This window comes from Pteronotus mesoamericanus, unplaced genomic scaffold, assembly GCF_021234165.1.
Source record: "Pteronotus mesoamericanus isolate MK-2021 breed Mesoamerican mustached bat unplaced genomic scaffold, CSHL_Meso_final scaffold_31, whole genome shotgun sequence".
Classification (NCBI taxonomy): domain Eukaryota; kingdom Metazoa; phylum Chordata; class Mammalia; order Chiroptera; family Mormoopidae; genus Pteronotus; species Pteronotus mesoamericanus.
Window position 1 is genome coordinate 33,124,141 of NW_026555312.1, and position 18,904 is coordinate 33,143,044.

General features: G+C 35.9%; 1 protein-coding gene across 1 annotated transcript in view; it reads left to right on the forward strand.

The window, feature by feature from the left end:
• EIF2AK3 (eukaryotic translation initiation factor 2 alpha kinase 3) overlaps positions 1-18,904 on the forward strand; it is an 86,355-nt gene that overhangs the window by 43,218 nt on the left and 24,233 nt on the right. Inside the window, 5 exon segments of the mRNA XM_054591994.1 lie at positions 582-704; positions 2,148-2,377; positions 2,732-2,844; positions 6,119-6,241; positions 12,431-12,580. Coding sequence (XP_054447969.1) covers positions 582-704; positions 2,148-2,377; positions 2,732-2,844; positions 6,119-6,241; positions 12,431-12,580 — 739 coding nt within the window.

The window sequence follows — 18,904 nt, forward strand, 5'->3', positions numbered from 1 at the left end:
TTTATTAACATGTTCAGAGGCCTAATCATTAGTGTCTTTGCCCTAGTTTTAACTATCACAGAGATCACAACTATTCTCTATATTTTCTGAAGAACTAGGAAGGTATTTCAAATGTTAATGAATTTTAATTATCATTTAGAATATGATTTCATTGAAATAGTTGCTTTGCTAGAGCTCAAAGTTAATCAAATATTTCTCTGTATGACTTAGTAAAATTCTTAACCATTTATTAATCATGCCTAAGTATCAGTGCTTAACCTACTTATATCAAGAATATTTATGGAAAATGATCTTGTCACATCATAGTCTTTAAAACACTTAATGAACTGAAATCAAAGTCTAGACCACCTATTTTCTTCAGTTATCTTTTTGTACCTTGTATATATTTTTTATCAATTTTTAATTACTTGTTTAAAGGATTTATTGCCTCTGTCAGACTGCTTTTCAAGGGAAATAACCTTGAGCCTTTTGTTTGACTTACATGCTTGAACTTGACTGTGGTTGCATATGTTTTTTGAATGAATGAGGTACATATGTTTTCATAAAAGTCATAGTGGTTAATCTTCTACATTTTCTTTTAGATTCGCCTTCCAGAACTCCTATCTTGGTAGGGTCTGATGAATTTGACAAATGTCTTAGTAATGATAAGTTTTCTCATGAAGAGTACAGCAATGGCGCGCTTTCAATCTTGCAGTATCCATATGGTAAATGTGATTATTCTTGGGTTGAAAATGCTGTTTTATTTTTTACTTATGTTATAGATTAACTTGAAATTAATTAATATAATTTAAATGGAAAGTAGTCAATTGGGGGGGTAGAAAAATAAAATACCATAGAAGGCAATATTGTGAATGGTGGCTGAAGTGTGAGTGCGAAAAGTCAGGTTGCCAGGCTTCAAAATCCAGTTTGCCACATGCTGGGTTGGGCATCTAACTTTATTATGTCTCCTCTGTAAAACAAGTATTGCAATCTTCATATCTTTTTTGGGGGGATTGTTGTGAGGTCTGAGATAATATCTACAGTCTTAATACCATGCCTGGCAAATATGTATTCAATAAGCATTAGTTCTTATTAGTTTTTTAAAAATTATCAGCCAATACAATGTAGCCCATATAAAATCAGTCTGCATAATGAAGAAACAAGTGTTTCTATAGGGCTATGTGAAAATACTATAAAGCGAGATATTTTAATTTTGTTTGCAGACAATGGAATTATTGCAAAAGTCAAGAATAGGTGAACTCTGGCATGAAATACATTAGCATGTATTTAAAGTTGGGATATGTTAAGATACAAAAGCCCTTTAACAGGTCAATATTAAAAAATGAGTCCTCAAATTTGCTTTAGACAAAAACATAGATTCCTCATTAGTTATCTTAGGTACTAGGATGGGAAATGGTTGTAGAATTTAAATTGATTTAAAAAAACAAACAAAAACCAGAGGACTGTGAACTAGAAGCAGCAGTCTTTATCTGATTTGATTAAAACTCCAGGTATGAGAGAACTGTGTTATCTGCCCACATAATACAATACAGAAAACAAAAAAAGTCCCCTTTGTAGGACAAACTCACTTAGAGTGGAATGGGCCAAGCAATGTGATTGAAGTGCTTTCCTTTCAGCCTGTGAAGAATGATTCATGGTAAAATTTGGCTTTTGATTGATGCTAAATGAAAGTAAAATTTAAATCCTTTAAGTACTGTCTAATTCTTTCATTTAAAGGATTTAATTATTAATGAAGTAATAAGTGGGTTGGCCCTTACATTTTTTTTAGTCTTATTATTCAGTGTAAAGAAAATTTATTTTTTAATAGTTCATTTTTTTTATTGTATTTTTTCCATTATCTTATCCCCCCCACACTCTCTTCTACCTCCACTCACCCCCTTCTCTCCAGCAATCACCACTCAGTAAAGAATATTTATGATGCTTATGGGATATATATATATATATACAAGGAAAATATATTTGCATAGTAAAAAAGAAAAGGTTGGGTAAATGAGGCTATTAAACGTGTTAAAGAAGAGATGAAACTTTTACAAAAGGAATTAATGTTTAAGTCATAGAAAAATTAATAATTTTTAGTAATTAAAGATATATCTACTTTGGTTTATCTTTTAAAAAATTAAAACAACCTTTAATGTTTGTATTTCAAGATAATGGTTATTATCTACCATATTACCGGAGGGAAAGGAGCAAACGGAGTACAAGGAACACACAGATCACAGTGAGATTTCTCGACAACCCAAATTATAACAAGAATGTCCGCAAAAAGGACCCTGTTCTCCTCTTACATTGGTGGAAGGAAATAGCTGTAACTATTCTGTTTTGTATCATAGCAACAACTTTTATTGTGTGCAGACTTTTCCAACCTCATCCTCACAGAGTAAGACATATTTTAGAATCTGATTTATTTCAAAGTGTTGGGAGTTTAGAAAACTAATTGTAAGTCTTAGCAGCAGGGGGTGAGGGGTATATTTACATAAGTTTTACTGTAAACTCATTGTTGCCCATAGGCCATTTCCACTTCCTTAACTCTCATTTCTCCTCAATGTGTAGCATTCTGGCTCCCACTGTCATTCCCCTTCCATTTCACAAGAGTGATGCGGTATTCTGTGTTTTTATAATGCTTTTATTTTTCTCAATATTATTTATTTTTCAATGTTATTTTATAGCCTGAGATTGTTAACTTTCATTCATCTTTGTACTGATAGTGATTTTTTTTCCTCCATCTTACCAGCAAAGGAAAGAATCTGAAACGCAATGTCAAACTGAAAATAAATATGATGCTGTAAGTGGAGAAGCTACTGACAGTAACTGGAATGACATAAAAAATTCTGGATATATATCACGGTAAGAGTCTTGTCATAAAATATGTATGTGTACTGTAGCTTCTGGTGGTGACTGTTAGATCAAAGAAGAAATGGCCTCTAGAATAAGATCTTGTTTAACTGTTTTTTTAATGTATGACTATCTAAGTAAATAAAACATATACTTAACCCTCAAGTAACTTAAACTTATTCAAAGTGTATGTACCCTAAAATGAGTAGAAATAGTGTTACAGAAGTTTTAGAATGTCACCAAATTTTAAGTTTTTTTCAGATAATTTAATTGTTGAGGGTCTACCGTGTACTGGGCTCAGCATTAATAATACTAAATAATAATTATTGTTTTATTAGACTATGAAATCTCCATATGTGACTTAATCCTCATTTATTTCATTTTTATTCTGTCTAGAGTTAGAAATAGCTTGGGGAAATATGCCAGTAGAATAGATCATTTTTAAAAGCAGAAGTGGTAAGTGGATTGCCTAAAAAGTAGTCAATTTCAATAATTTGAAAATAAAATAGAAGTAGAGGTTCTGGCCCTGACTGGTATTGCTCAGTTGGTTGGGCAGCATCCCACAGAGTGAAAAAGGTAACTGGTTCGATTCACTGTCGGGGCACATGCCTGGATCACGGTTTCAGTCCCTGGCTGGGGCACATTTGAGAAGCAGCCAATAGATGTTTCTCTCTCACATCAATGCTTTTCTCCCTCTCTTTTTCCTTCCCTTCCCCTATCTCTAAAAATAAATAAATAAATAAATAAAATTAGAGCCTCTGAGCAATCTGTTACACATGCATATTTGATGCTTCTGGTACAGGAAATGGTGCTGATTCATTTTTCATATTACATGGAGTATCACTATTTTTTCCCTTTGTAATGATATACTTAGTGCTGTAGTTTAATGGGGACAAGGAAAAGATATAGAACCTTACTGTACTAACTAGGGTAGTGGTTTATGACAGAAAAGATTGAAAATGACAGCTAAAATGTGTGCTATTTGATTATCTGTGGGCTTAATTTAAGCTACCTTGATACTATAGTATCAAAAATTGAGCACTTGTTGTAATCAATTTAACTACTAGTTTCTCAAAGCAAAATTTACTTAGGTGACTAACAAGTGGTAAGGGCTTTAAGACCCTTGCTACTGAAGATGCTAACTAATGTGTCTGTGGCCAGCAGTACCAGCAGTCAGTGAGAAAGAGTAGGGAGAGAACAAGAGAGCACACAACTTCCTGTGGGTAATCTGCTGTAAAAGGCATGCATTGTTTGTTCAACGTTTACTCTGAACAACAGTGTGCAGGACAGTATTTCAGGCTTTGGGAGAAATAGAAAGACTGGGCTTATTATGGAGGAACTTAACGCCTATGGGGGAAGATAATACTGGGTAAAACATAAAAATACTAGAAAAAGCAATAAATGAAGTGACTAACCCCGGTTGTGATTATTCAAGAGGACATCATAAATAAGTCACATTTTAACTGAACTTTAAATCATAAGTAAGTAAGCTGGAGATGGGAGGGAGAGGAAGAATGGGGTGTGATAAGTAAATATATATGTGTATATATTTATTTGTAAAGCTGTTGTGAAGAAATTTAGAATAGTGTACTCTAAAATTAAATGACTTAATGTTCCTTTAACTTTATTCATTTTCAAAAGTACAGCAGCTAGCTTTTAAAATGGAGGAGCTCTATAATAAAACCTAATGTATACCTACTATATTCTTGGCATTATTAAGAGTATGAGATCTGGAAGTAGTCATGAGTCCCAGTCTCAACTTTGTCGTTTATCAGTTGTGACCTTAGGCAAGGTGATACATATATTTATAGAGCCTATAAGCATGTTAAAGATGTTTCTCTTTTCAAAAGATATATCCATTTTTATATAGATGTTTTCTTTAATATAGGAAGGTAATTCTTGGTCCCCCAGGAGTAGTACATGAACTTCATGGGCTTTTGAAGCTGGGGAGATGGATTTGTACCTTGACTGACTATTTTTAGGGGTACAGATTATTACTCTTCATTCTCTGTGAAGGTAATTAGTCCATGGAGGGTTGGGATCTATTGCTTCTCCTCCTTACTCTACTTTCTAACCAGCTGAGCCAACTGTTAAATTAGCAGGAGTGTGCAAATCATAAATGAATAGATTTAGCCTTATAAGGGACATCAAAGATAATCTAATTCAACTCTTCTCCCATAAGGCTGGAAGAAAACTTCCACAGTATCATGCATGTATTCATTCATTCACTTATTAATTCATGTATCCTTCACTAATACTTGTTAGACCTTCAGTTTGCCAGGTAAGCCCAGGCTGTGAAAATACAAGGAATAATAAGAATGTGTTGCTGTATTGAAGGCCCCCACAGTTCAGTGGCAGTGGGGAGAATGAGCTGTATGCATATAACTACAAAATATTGCGATTAAGTTTAAATAGTTCAAAGAACTGTATGCAGAGTGCTATGAGAACATTAAGATGGGGGTCTAGGAAGGGCTTATGGAAGTAGTGAGATGAGCAGAATGCAGGAAGAATAGTTTCATTAAATACAAAGAAGTAGGCCATTCCCTAGAGGAAATAGCAGAGGCAGAGCCCTAAACTGTGAGAGAGCCTGGTACAAGTTGGTTGTGAGGTCAGGTACTAAAGGGGGAAATGGCTACAATGTGTAGGTCCATCTGTAAATGGCACATGCTGAGTTAGCTTCTGTCTGAATACCTTTGGATATGAGCATACTGACTCATGAGGCAACTCAGCCAGGTTCAGATAGCTTTGGTTGCTAGAGCGATTTTTGACCTGAAAAGTACCTAATTATAATAGGATTGATCAGATTTGTTCCATAAAAGTTAGAGGCATTGACATAATATTCAAGTACATTTTTAAATTAAGTACAGAATTCCAAGAAGGTAAGAGGTTAGAGAATTAAGGATATAATATTTTGGTAGATAATGGAAAGTATTGGACAGGACAGAACAGTAGTACAGTAGCTTTAAGAACAAGTGGTTCCCAATGTCATTGCTGAGGTAGGGGGTGTAAGGGGATTAAATGGCAATGGAAAAAACAATACAATAAAAAAAGTGATTCTCAATAAAGCAGAAGCTTTTGTATATTTAATAAATTTTCTAGTGAAAAAATTAGAATGTGCTGTTTATATAAACAAAACAAAGAATGCTTAGTTAAATTTACATGCTTTATTAAAATAAGTTCTATGAGACTTGCTGAATTTATGTATTTTATGTGTCATAAAATGAGACTGAACTGATTACTACATACTACAAAATTTAAAACTCTAATTAATTAATTTTCTTTTTAGATATCTAACAGATTTTGAGCCAATTCAGTGCATGGGTCGTGGTGGGTTTGGAGTTGTCTTTGAAGCTAGAAACAAAGTAGATGACTGCAATTATGCTATCAAGAGAATCCGTCTCCCCAACAGGTAAGGAATGGTACTTTTAGTAAACTTAGAGTTAGCACTGTATAGTCTAATCTCATAGGCAATATGTCCTTCTTACTATACTCCAAAGAGACTATAGAGAACAGTTTCTGACCTTCTGAATCTTACGTGCTAAGTGCTACCAGATAATCAGATGTCTACAAGATGTGATCTACTTTGGTTGCTCTGAATCTACTTTTAAAAAATGTGCCCTTGTTCTATATATTTTTTAATTTTTAATTTATAAATCATGTTTATTCTATTACAATTGTCTCAATTTTTAGCCCTTTATCCCCTCCACCCACCCCACCCCCACCCCCCACTCCCACAGTCAATGCCCACTCTGTTGTCCATGTCCATGTGTCATTCATACATGTTCTTTGTCTAGTCCCTTCCCCTTCTTTCCACTATTGTCCTTTTTCCACATCCCCTCTGGTCACTTTCAGTCGGTTCCGTGTTTCCATGCCTGTGGTTTATTTTGTTTGTCAGTTTATTTTGTTGAATGGAGTCCACTTATAGGTGAGATCATATGGTATTTGTCTTTCATCAACTGGCTTATTTCACTGAGCTTAATATTCTCCAGTTCCATCCATGAGTTCTCTCTCTCTCTCTCTCACTCTCTCTCTCACTCTCTTTCTTTCTTTCTTTCTTAAATGCAGATTATTTTTTTAATGTCAAAGTTAATTATAAAATATTAAAAAAATTAAAACCATTTAATTACTTATTAAAACCAGTAATTAAACCAACATGACACCTGCACAGAAATAATCAAGTAGATCAATGAAGTATAATGAGCATTCTAGAGACAAACATATATATCTGTCTAACAATATAATATATGATTAAGTTGATAATTCAAATCACTGGGTAAAATAAGGCTTATTCAGCAAGTAAGGTGCACGGACCACTGTTACTTGACATAAAACAAATATAGAGTCCTATTTCACACATTATACAAGAAATATTCAGATGAGTTAAAAATCAATATGTAGAATCGGTGGAGTTTTAGAAGAAAATAGAGCTAATAGTTTTCATGACCTGAAGTAAATATTCAACCCCAGAAGCTATGAAGTAAATATTGACAATATGACTATATTAAACATTTAACTATATAGTGATATACATATAAAAAATGTTAAAGGACAAGGAATAGAACAGAAAAGTATTTGCAACACATCTAAAACATGGTTAATAGGGTTTTGTTTGTTTGTCTTTTTTAGGGAAAAAAGTTCTACAAACCTTTAATCAATAAATGGATAAAGAATACCAAAAAAGTCATTTAAAGCTTTTTTAAAAATAATGGAAATAGGCCAGGAATATACAAAAACAGGTTTAGTTTCAACAAATACTAAAGGAACAATTAAATAACATCATCACAATCAGATTAATGAGTATTAAAAATATCGGTAATATCAAGTATTGGCAACTGTGAAAGGAACTAGGTATTCATAGAAACTTTTTCTTCATCTTAAAGCAGTCCCTTTAGCATATTTTGCAGTGCTGGTTTGGTGGAGGTGTATTCTTTTAGCCTTCTTTTGTCTGGGAAACTCCTATTTCACCTTCCATTTGTGTTGAGAGCCTTGCTGGGTAGAGCAGTCTTGGTTGCAGACCTTTGCTTTTCATTCCTTGAAATATTTCTTGCCATTCCCTTCTGACTTGGAGTGTTTCTGTTGAGAAGTCAGCTGCTAGCCATATTGGGGCTCCCTTGTATGTTACTACCTCTTTCTCCCTTGCTTGCTTTATGATTCTCTGTTTGTCTTTGATATTTGCCACTTTAATGATGGTGTGTCTTGGAGTGGGCCTCATTGGGTTTCTCTTGAATGGGACCCTCTGTGTTTCCTGGACTGTGTGACTTTTTCTCTCTCCAAATTTGGGAAGTTTTCCATCATGACTTGTTCAAACAGGTTCTCTATCCCTTCCTCCTCCTCTTCTCCTTCTGGTATCCCTGTTATACAGATATTATTGCGTTTCAGGTTGTCCTGCATTTCCCTGAATGCCTTTTCATTCTTTTTGAGTCTTTTTCATTTTCTTGCTCTTTCTGGGAGCTTTTTTCTACCTTGTCATCCTGCTTGCTGGTTTGGTCCTCCGCTTCATCTAGCCTGCTTTTTATTCCTTCTTCTGTGTTTTTCAATTCAGATATTGGATTCTTCATTTCCTCTTGTCTCTTATTGGTAGTTTCTGTGTCCTTTTTCATGCTGATACAGTTTGCAGTAAGTTGCTTGTAGTTTCCATGTAGTTTTTGGTAATTCTCTCTGAGCTCACCGAGCTCATTGAGCTTCCTTAGAACCGTTGTGGAACTCAGTATCTGATAGTTTACTTGCCTCTATTTCATTTATTTCTCTTTGTGGGGATTCCTCCTTTCCCTTCGAGTGGGGGGTATTTCTTTGTCTTCTCATTGTTTGTGAAACTCATCTCTTTTGCTTCTGCTTCTTAAGTTGATCTGTCTTGATTTTCTGACTTTGTGGTATGAACTTCTATGGTTGGAGACCACTGTTTTCACTTTCTGGATCTTCCTCTGACGATGTCAGATGTCATCCCTGTCTGACCTTAGGCAGTCTGTTCATGACTTCCAGTAATCTACTGTTTGTGGCTGTCTCCTTCAGCTGTTAATCTATTCACTCTGCAATCAGCAGTCAGGCTTAGACACCACAGGGCAGGGCAGAGTCCCTCCTGGGGGCGGGGCTATCATGCCCTCTCACGCTGCTGTTGCTCAGGGGAGTGGTCTGCCTGAGCCAGGTGGCTGCTGCCCTATGGGGGAAGAGTCATCACCAGGATCCTGCTGGCTACTCTCTCAGTTCTCTCCCCAAAGCCTCTGTCCCTAGTCTCTCCTCAAGCATCTCCAGACCTCTCTATGCCCCCTTTAGCCAGGGATTTACTGTCTGTGGTTGCGACTCTGCTCTCAGCAGACAGCTTAGACAACATAGGGCGGGGTAGAATCCCACCAGGGGGTGGGGCTGTTGGGTTCTTTGACACTGGTGCCCTTCAGGAGGAGTGATCTCTGCCTGACCAAGATGGCTGCTGCCTCATGGAGGATGAATCAGCACCGAGATCCCGCCAGCTACTCTCTCAGTTCTCTCCCCAAAGCCTTCTTCCCCAATCTCTCCTCAGGCATCTCTAGCCCACTCTCCCCTGCATTTGCCAGAGTCCAGGGTAAGTGGCTGCAAATAAAAATTTATGTGTTGGACACTTAAACAGTTCTTTGCATCTCCTGTTACCTGACTCTGGCAGAGAGCAACCCTGCCGCTTTTTGCAGCTGGCTGTTTTCTGTGTACTGTTTGGGCTCTGGTTCTGTAGTCTGGAAATCCCCACTTTTGGGTAGACTCCGCTCTCCTCAGGGGGGTCCAATTGGCTGTTTCAATATTTTTCTGGTGCTGCCACCCATGGGTGCCCTGCACACTTTCTCAAGTCTGTGCTGCACTCCTTACCCATTAGATTGTGCTAAAGTCAATTCTTCTGTCTTCGAGGTTATAAGTCTCCTCTCTTGCTATTGTTTAGTTGTTCGTTCCAGGTGATTTCTCCACAATTTAGTTGTAATTCCAGATTGGTCCTGGGAAGAGGTCAGTGTGACTTCCACTCAGTCCTCCGCCATCTTGATCCTCCTGTTCTATATTTTTAACAACTCAGAACTTTCCCATAGTGAATTGTAGTAACTATAGATTGTAATGCATAGCACCATTTAAAAGCGATCTGTATTTATTGTGGAAAATAAGGAAAAGTATTAAAACAAAAATTATCTGTATCTTTCCTGCCTGGTAATAACCACGTTAGCATTTTAGAGTATTTTTTTAAATTTTTTTTTTTTCTGCCATAAATTTACCGAGTTATCAATTCAGTATAGTTTCATTTCTTGCTTCCTTCATTGTATCCTCAGCATTTTCCATGTTATTAAGACTATTTTATTAAAATGTTAAAATACATTGAAAGTGTTTATAGCTGGATAATAGTCCAGTTAATACATGTGCTGTATTATATTTAGCAGTCTTCTTATATTATTAAATATTTGTTTGCAGTTTGTTATAATTAAAAATAACTTTACAGTGTTCACCTTCTTTATAAATATTTGATCACATCTGTTTCCTTGAGATGGATTCCTAGAAGTAGAATTCCTGGCTCAGAACAGTGTGATGCCTAAGATGATGAGCTTTTGGTAGTACCTTCCTTTCCACTTACTGTAGAAGACTCCTATGGATTTCTTTTTCTTTTCCAAAAAAATTTTACTGAATTTATTGGAGTGTCATTGGTTAATAAAATTATATAGGTTTCAGGTGTGCAGTTCTATAATACATCATCTGTATATTGTGTGTTCACCACCTAAAGTCAAGTTTCCTTCCATCACCATTTCCCCGCCCCCCGCCTCCTTTATTCTTCCTCCCTCAACCCACTTTCCCTCTGGTAACCACCATACTGTTCTCTGTGTTGATGAGTTGTTGTCTTTTGTTTGTTTGTTTTGTTTAATTCCTTCACCTTTTTTACCCAGCTCCTCAACTCCCCTCCCCTCTGACAGATGTCCATCTTTTCTCTGTATCTATGAGTCTGTTTCTGTTTTGTTTTATAAGTGAAATTATGTCATATTTCTTTGTCTTTCTCTGACTAATTTATTTCACTTAGCATGGATTCTTGATTAAATCTGCACTAATTGTTGGACTGTCCTGTCCAACAGATAGGGACACAGGGATGGGGTGATTTGAGTACTGTGGGACTAATTTCTTTCTTTAGTATATGATTTGAGTAGTTTAAATATTTATATGTACAGGGCAACACATAGGAAAGGCTTCTGTGCTTAAGATCCTATAACTATTTGAGGCTTTTGTATGGCTACTCAGATAATTACAATGCAAGGAAGATTGTGACCTGAGACTCACCTAAGTAAATAGCTTGTCTTGAAAAAAGCACAGATGTAGCTGAAAGGCAGCCAAGGAAGGCAAACTTTATGGAGGCAGTGACTTCTGCACTGAGTGTTCAAGAGTAGCCTATCCCTCAATAGACAGGTATGTAGTAGAGGGATGGCCAAGTACATGACAGGTCCTGAGCTAAGGCTCTAGGCAAGCACTCAAAGGTGGTAAAGAGAGTAGTGAGTGTTCTGGCGAGGATGAAGCACAGGGTAAGAATTGGGAGGCGGTGTGGAAGAGAAGATGGAAAAGGTACATTGCAGCACTTTACATGTCAAAGGAGTATGGTTTCATTTCGTAGGCTGTTAGGCCTTTGAACAGAAGAATGATGTCTTCAAAGTAAAGGTGACTGGAGGTGGTTTGCAAATGGCTGATGTGAGGAAACGGTCAGAGAAAAGAATGTTAGGAGATTTATTTTTGCAAAAGTTTAGTCTTAAGATACAGAATATTACTACAGCAGTAGTGGGGACAGATAAGGAAGGAATGAGTGTAAGGAAATGAAAGGACGAGCTGGTAGGATTTGGTAACTTTGGACCTAGAAGTTGACAAATTCAGAAACATGCCAGGATTTCCAGAGTGTCGGGACAGTAACAACAAAGCACAGGGGGAAAGTGAGAGTAGCTGACCACCTCTTGGGGAGGGAAGCAGATTTAACTTGTACTTACATTGTTTCAGGTGATAGCAGGATCCGTAGAAATACGAGATTAGATTCATCAGAAAAGCTATCACAGCAAAAGGTCAAATCCAGATGTTTTTTCGTTAAACTTCATTGCCCATTATATGCAGTAGCTGAGGCTTGCTTTAAACAAACATGCTAAGACAAGCTCTTTGGATTGTAATATTCTTGATTAAATGAGCACTAATTGATGGACTGTCCTAACTGGTAGTAAGATATTCGGTGGTGGTTCTCCATCCTCTTGAGCCGTGATACTTAATGAGCTCTGTTTTCTGAATACTTGACTTTGTACTTATTCATCCTTTCATTCGTTAAGGAACATTAAACAGTAATCTCTAAAGGTCTGTAGTCTTTCATTTTTAGTGAGCCAAGAAACCTTTTTTTCAATGAAGCAATAGATGTGCTTGTAGCACTTAATTCTAGAACTGAAAAAAAATACTAAACATATACTTCTTTTTTCATGTACAGGACTTAATATTGCCTTTTTAGAATTATGCTGCTAGGCTAATTCATCTGTTTCTAATTTTACATCCTAGGGAGAATTTTATTTTATTTCTCACTATTGGATATGATTACTTCTTCAGATCAGAGCAACCTTCAGTTTCTCCTTTTATTCCTCTGTTTCAGGGAACTGGCTCGGGAAAAGGTAATGCGAGAAGTTAAAGCCTTAGCCAAGCTTGAACACCCAGGAATTGTTAGGTATTTCAATGCTTGGTTGGAAGCACCACCGGAAAAGTGGCAAGAAAAAATGGATAAAATTTGGCTGAAAGATGAAAGGTAACATTGTTAGACAGTATACTTAAAAAACAGTACTTTCTTACAGATTAGTTTTTTGCTTATGCAGACAAACTTCTTTCTATAACTTTTGAGATGACTTTTTAAAAGAAAAATAACAGCAAATTACTGTTCTCTCTCACCACGTTTTGGAACATTCTGTAGTCATTTGTTAAATGAAAGTTTATTTAGTATTTAAACATTATTTTTTCTCTTTTGTCCAGAACATGAATTTTTAATTAAATTTATTGGGGTGACATTGGTTAATAACATTATTATATGACTTTCAGGTGTATAATTCTATTATATATAATTCGTTTATTGAACTGTGTGCTCACCACCCAAAGTCAGGTGTCCCTGTGTCACCATATATTTGACACCTTTATTCTCTTCATCCTCCCTCTATCCCCTTCCCTTCTGGTAATCATCCCTCTGTTGTCTTTGTCTCTGAGTTTGTTTGTTTGTTCTGTTTGTTTATTGCTTTTTGTTTTATAATCCCGCGTGAATGAAATCATATGGCCCTTTTCATCTGACTTACTTTGCTTAGCATGATGCTTTCAAGATCCTCCATGTTGTCACGAATAGCAGTAGTTCATCTTTTCTTATGGCTGAATAGTATTCCGTTGTATATATGTACCACTTCTTTATCCAGTCATCCGTTGAAGGACTCTTAGGTTGTTTTCATTTCTTGGCTACCTTGTCTAATTCTACAGTGAACATAAGGACGCATATATCTTTTTGAATAAATGTTTTCAAGTTTTTTAGGTAGCTAGCTGGAAGAAGTATTACAGGGTCATGTGGTAGTTCTAATTCTTAATTTTTTTAATTACAGTTCACATTCAGTATTATTCTGGATTAGTTTTATATGCACAGCATAGTGATTAGACAGTCATGTCCATTCTTAATTTTTTGAGGAACCCCTATACTGTTTCCCATAGTGGCTGTCCCAGTTCACATTCCCACCAGCCATGTGTGAAGGTTTCTTGTTCTCTACAACCTCCCTAACACTTTTCTCTTATTGATAATAGCCATCCTAAGAGGTGTAAGGTAGTATCTCATTGTGCTTTGATTTGAATTTTCCTTATAGCTAGTGAAGTTGAGCATCTTTTCATATATCTGTTGGCCATTTGTATGTCTTCTTAGGAGAAATGTCTGTTCAGGTCCTTTGCCCATTTTTTTAGATTGAATTGCTTGTTTGTTTGGTGTTGAGTTTTATGAGTTCTTTATGTATTTTGAATATTAGCCCCCTATTGGAGGTATTGTTCGCAAATATATTCTCCTGTTAAGTTGGATGCCTTTTTGTTTTGTTGATGGTTTCTTTTGCTGTGCAGAGGCTTTTTAGTTTGATGCAGTGCCATTCATTTATTTACTTATTTATTTTTTTACTTCCTTTGCTTTTGGGGTCAAGTTGATAAAATCTTCTCTGAGGCGAAGATCTATAAATTTAGTATATATGTTTTCTTCTATGTCTTCTATTGTTTCAGTTATTAAGTCTTTAAGTCATTTTGAGTAAATATTTATGTTTGGTGTAAAGTAGCAGTCTAGTTTCATTCTTTTGCATGTGGCTTTCTAATTTTCCCAACACCAGTTATTGAAGAGACTCTTTTCTCCAATGTCTCTTTTTGGTTCCTTTGTTGAAAATTAGTTGCATATACATGTGGATTTACTTCGGGGCTCTCAATTCTGTTCCATTGGCTTGTGTAACTGTTTTCTGCCAATACCGTACTGTTTTGATTGTTGTAGCTTTGTAGTATAATTTGAAGTCAAGAAGTGTGATACCCCCAGTTTTGTTCTTTTTCTTCTTCAGGATTTCTTTTGCCACTTGGGAATTTTTGTGGTTCCATACAAATTTGATGACGTTTTTCAATTTTTTTTGAAAAATGTTGTTGGGATTTTGATGGTAATTGCATTAAGTCTATATATTGCTTTAGGTAATAAGGTCATTTTAACTATTTTGATTCTTCCAATCTGTAACATGGCATATCTTCTGATTTCTTTGTTGTCTTCGGTTTCTTTCCACAAGGTCTTTTACTTCTCAGTATATAGATCCTTCACATCTTTTGTTAAGTTTATTCCTCGGTATTTTACCATTTTTGTTGTGATTGCAAATGGAAGTTTTGTTCATTTCTTTTCCTAAAAAATGTTTTGGTATATAAGAACGCAACAGATTATTGTACATTGATTTTGTATTCTGCCACTTTACTGTATTTGTTTATTGTTTCTAATACATTTTTGGTGGTATTTTTAGCATTCTCTATATTCAGAATCATGTCATCTGCAGAAAGTGGCAGTTTCACTTCTTCATTTCCAACTTGGATATCTTTAATTTTTTTCTCTTGCCTGATTGCTCTGGCTAGGACTTCCAGTATGCTGTTGAATACAGTGGTGAGAGTCTGCATCATTGTCTTGTTCCTGGTTTTAGAGGAGAAGCTTTCAGTTTTTCACCATTGAGGATTGATATTATCTGAGGGTTTTTCATATATGCACTTTATTATGTTGAGATACTTTCTCTGTACCCACATTATCAAGTGTTTTGATCATAAATAAATGTTGTATCTTGTCAGATGCTTTTTATGTGTCTGTTCATATGATCATATGATTTTTATCCTTTGTTTTGTTAATGTGGTTTATCACATTAATCTTTTGCATATGTTAAACCATCCTTATGCCTCTGAATGAACCCCGCTTGATTGTGATGTATGATCCTTTTAATCTGTTGTTGTATTTGATTAGCTAATGTTTTGTTCAGGATGTTTGTATCTGTATTCATCAGAGATACAGTTTTGTGTGTGTGTGTGTGTGTGTGTGTGTGTGTGTGTGTGTGTGTGTGTGTTTCTTGCCAAGTTTTGGTATTAGGGAAATGTTTGGTATTAGGGTAATGAGTTAGAATTTATTGCTTCTTCTTCAATTTTTTTTGGAAAAGTTTGAAATGGATAGTTATTAAGTCTTCTTTGAATATTTGGTTGAATTCACTAGTGAAGCCTTCTGGTCCTGGATTTTTACTTTTGGGAGGTTTTTTATGACTGTTTCAATTTCCTTACTGTTGACCAATCTATTTACATTTTCCAGTTCTTCATGGGTCAGTCTAGGAAGTTTATATATTTCCAAGGACTTGTCCATTTTTTCTAGGTTACTGAATTTGGTGGCTTATAGCCTTTCATAGTATTCTTGTAATAGTCTTTTGTATTTCTGTGGTGTTCATTTCATAACTTCTCTTTCATTTCTGATTTTGTTTATTTGAGTTTTTTTCTTTTTTCCTTAAGGAGTCAAGCCAGAGATTTGTTGATTTTTATTAATCTTCAAAGATTCGTTCTTTGTTGCATTATTTTTTTCTTTCTTTTTTTGTTCTCTGCTTCATTTAATTCTGCTCTAATTTATATTTCTTTCCTTCCTTCTACTGACTTCCGGCTTCATTTGTTTTTCTATTTCTTTAAGGTGAAGTGTTAGGCTTTTTATTTGAGTTTTTTCTTGTTTCTTAAGGTAGGCATATAGTGCTATAAACTACCCTCTCATTAGTGCTTTTGCTGCATTCCCCAAATTTTTACATTTTGTGTTGTCTTGCTCATTTGTCTCCGCGTATCTATTGATCTCTTTTGTGTCTTTGACCCAGTTGTTATTTAGTAACATGTTGTTAAATCACCACATATTTGTGGTTTTACCAGTTTTTTTCTTTCTTGCAGTTGATTTCCAGTTTCAGATTGTTATCAGAAAATATGCTTGGTATAATGTCAGTCTTCATAAATTTGTTGAGGCTAGTTTTGAGCCCCAATATATAGTCTATCCTTGAGAATATTCCATGTGCACTAGAGAAGACTGTATATTCTGTTGTTCTGGGATGAAAAGCTCTGTAAATATTGATGTTCATTGGTCTAATGTGTCATTTAAGGCTGTTTTTTTTATTGATTTTCTGTTTGGATGATCTATTCACTGCCATCAATGGGGTATTTAGGTCCCCTACTATAATTGTATTTTTGTCAGTTTCTCCTTTTAATTCTCTTAGCAGTTGCTTTATGTATCTTGGTGCTCCCGGGTTGAGTGCATATATATTAATAAGTGTTACATTTTCTTGATGTATTTGTTCCCTTTATTATTATAAAATATTTGTGTTTGTCGCTTGTTACCTTTTTTTATCTTGAAGTCTATTTTTTCTGATACAAGTATGGCTATGCTTGCTTTTCTCTGGATACCATTTGCTTGGAATATCATCTTGTACCCTTTGGGTTTATATGTCTTTGCAGCTTAGATGTGTCTCCTAAAAGCAGCATATAGTTTTTTTTTGTTTTTTTTTTTTAATTCATCCCTTCTCTGTGCCTTTTAATTGGTGTGTTCAGTCCACTTCCATTTAGGGTAATTATTGATATATGAGGATTTCCTACTCCATTTTATATTTTGTTTTCTGGTAATTCTGTGTCTCCATTGTTTTTTTTTAACCCTTGTGTTTCTGTCTGTTATTTTAGTTTGTTGGTATTCTGTGATTTTTGTCCTCTGCTCTCCAGCCCCCCCTTTTTTTATGTATGTGTCTCAGTTCTAGATTTTTATGAAGTTCTTAGCTCCAAAATTTCTTTGTGGTTCTTTTTTATAGTTTTGGTTTCTTTGCTGAAGTACTCCTTTTGTTTGTTGGTTTTATTTCTGAGCTCTTTGAATTGCTTTTCCGAGTTTTCTTGTATCTCAGTTTTTCAGAACTGCATTCTTGAATTCTCTGTGATTTAAATCACAGCCTTCCATGTCTTTAAGTTTATTTTATGGAAACTTTTTTTTCTGAACTCCCTTGTTACCTTGGTTATTTGTTGTGTTTGATAGATTATTTTCCTCCCTGGGCATTTGTAGGAATTAATTTTTTTTTTTTTTTGTAAGTATTTAACTCTACAGTTTAGCAGGTGTTCTACAGTAGGTGGTGCTGAAGCACAAGTTTTTATTTTTTCTTAACTGCACTGCGGGGTCTTTCAGGATATCTGTAGGGTAGTGCCATATTAGCCATGGAAAATGCCCCATATCACCTAGCAGGTGGACATTGCCCTTATGACCCCTCAGTTGCTTGGTTCTCTGGGCACCACCATGGTAATGGGATGTGGTGGGTCTCTAAGGGTCTCTTGGCCCGTGTGTTCCCATTGTCACATTCCTGTAGCCAGAAGCTATAGGCAGAGCTGCTCTGAATTGATACAGATGCTATCAAGGTCCACTGGATGTGTGGGAGATAGGGTGAGTGGGGGCAAACAGGTTCAGGTGTCTATAAGCTTTTTTCTTTTTAGGAGGTTTAGCTGTGTTGAGTATAGACTACTTAGGCTGATAAGTTTTTCCTGACCATTTGTGATCTGCTGAGAAAGGATTCTACTGCCAGGCATGTCAGAAGAAGATGGGGTGGACATGTTCTTGCATCTGTGGAATCCTGTGTGAGTTTTGGATTGCTGCTACCCTTTGCACTGCTTCTCGGCCCCTGATCCTGGTCTCAGCCTAAATGTGTACCCCGGTTGCTGTCTCTGCCTTTTCAGTTTGCCCAGTAGGAGTTCTCCCCCTAACCTTTCACTAGTGTTTCATTAGCTGGGGCCGTGGCAAGTGCCTGATTGGGTCTGACTCCTGTCTCTGTCCTTCCCTAGCCTGTCTCCCCTGTTTACCTGGTAAGCCCGCCACCTTCAGATGTCACAATGTGTGGATCTCTCAGATGTGTTTCTGCATGGGCAGAGAATCAGTCGATCATTTGTTAAGTTACAGCTGTCCATCTTATTGTAACTTCAAGGAAAGAGACCTGGAGGTCCTTTTACACTGCAGTGTGACTGACATCATTGATCCAGATCATGAATTTTAAAATTTTTAATAGATAAGGCTCTATGAATTGTAATTCACTGTGGGGGTTTACAGTGGCTTTTCTCAATAAGAGATATTGTAGGCTTCTGTCTACATATTTTTAAATGTTTATTCAATTTCTTAGTAATTAACAATATACAACTCCTTTTTAAAGTAGTTTTTCCAACTATTACAGTTAAAAATATATAAATTTAAACAATCTGAAGATAATTCCTATATTAAATATTCTGTGCTATAGGAGGGAGGGCCTTTTAAAAACTACTAAATAAGAACAAAAAGGAAACAAGTTGCAAATAGACTATTTATTAATCAGCTGAAGTAAAATTCTTGCCTTAAAGTATAAAACACAGCATTTGTTACAGTGACAAGTGTTAGAGACTCAGCCAACAGCCAGACCATGGAGTGATCAAGTGAAGTGGCCTCTTGTCTCCAGGCCCTGTGAGCTTCTGCCCTAATTTGGACAGGGCTTCAGAGTCAGAGACACAAGGGGTCCTGTCCTTGGTTTTCCTTCAGTGCTTTGTGTTT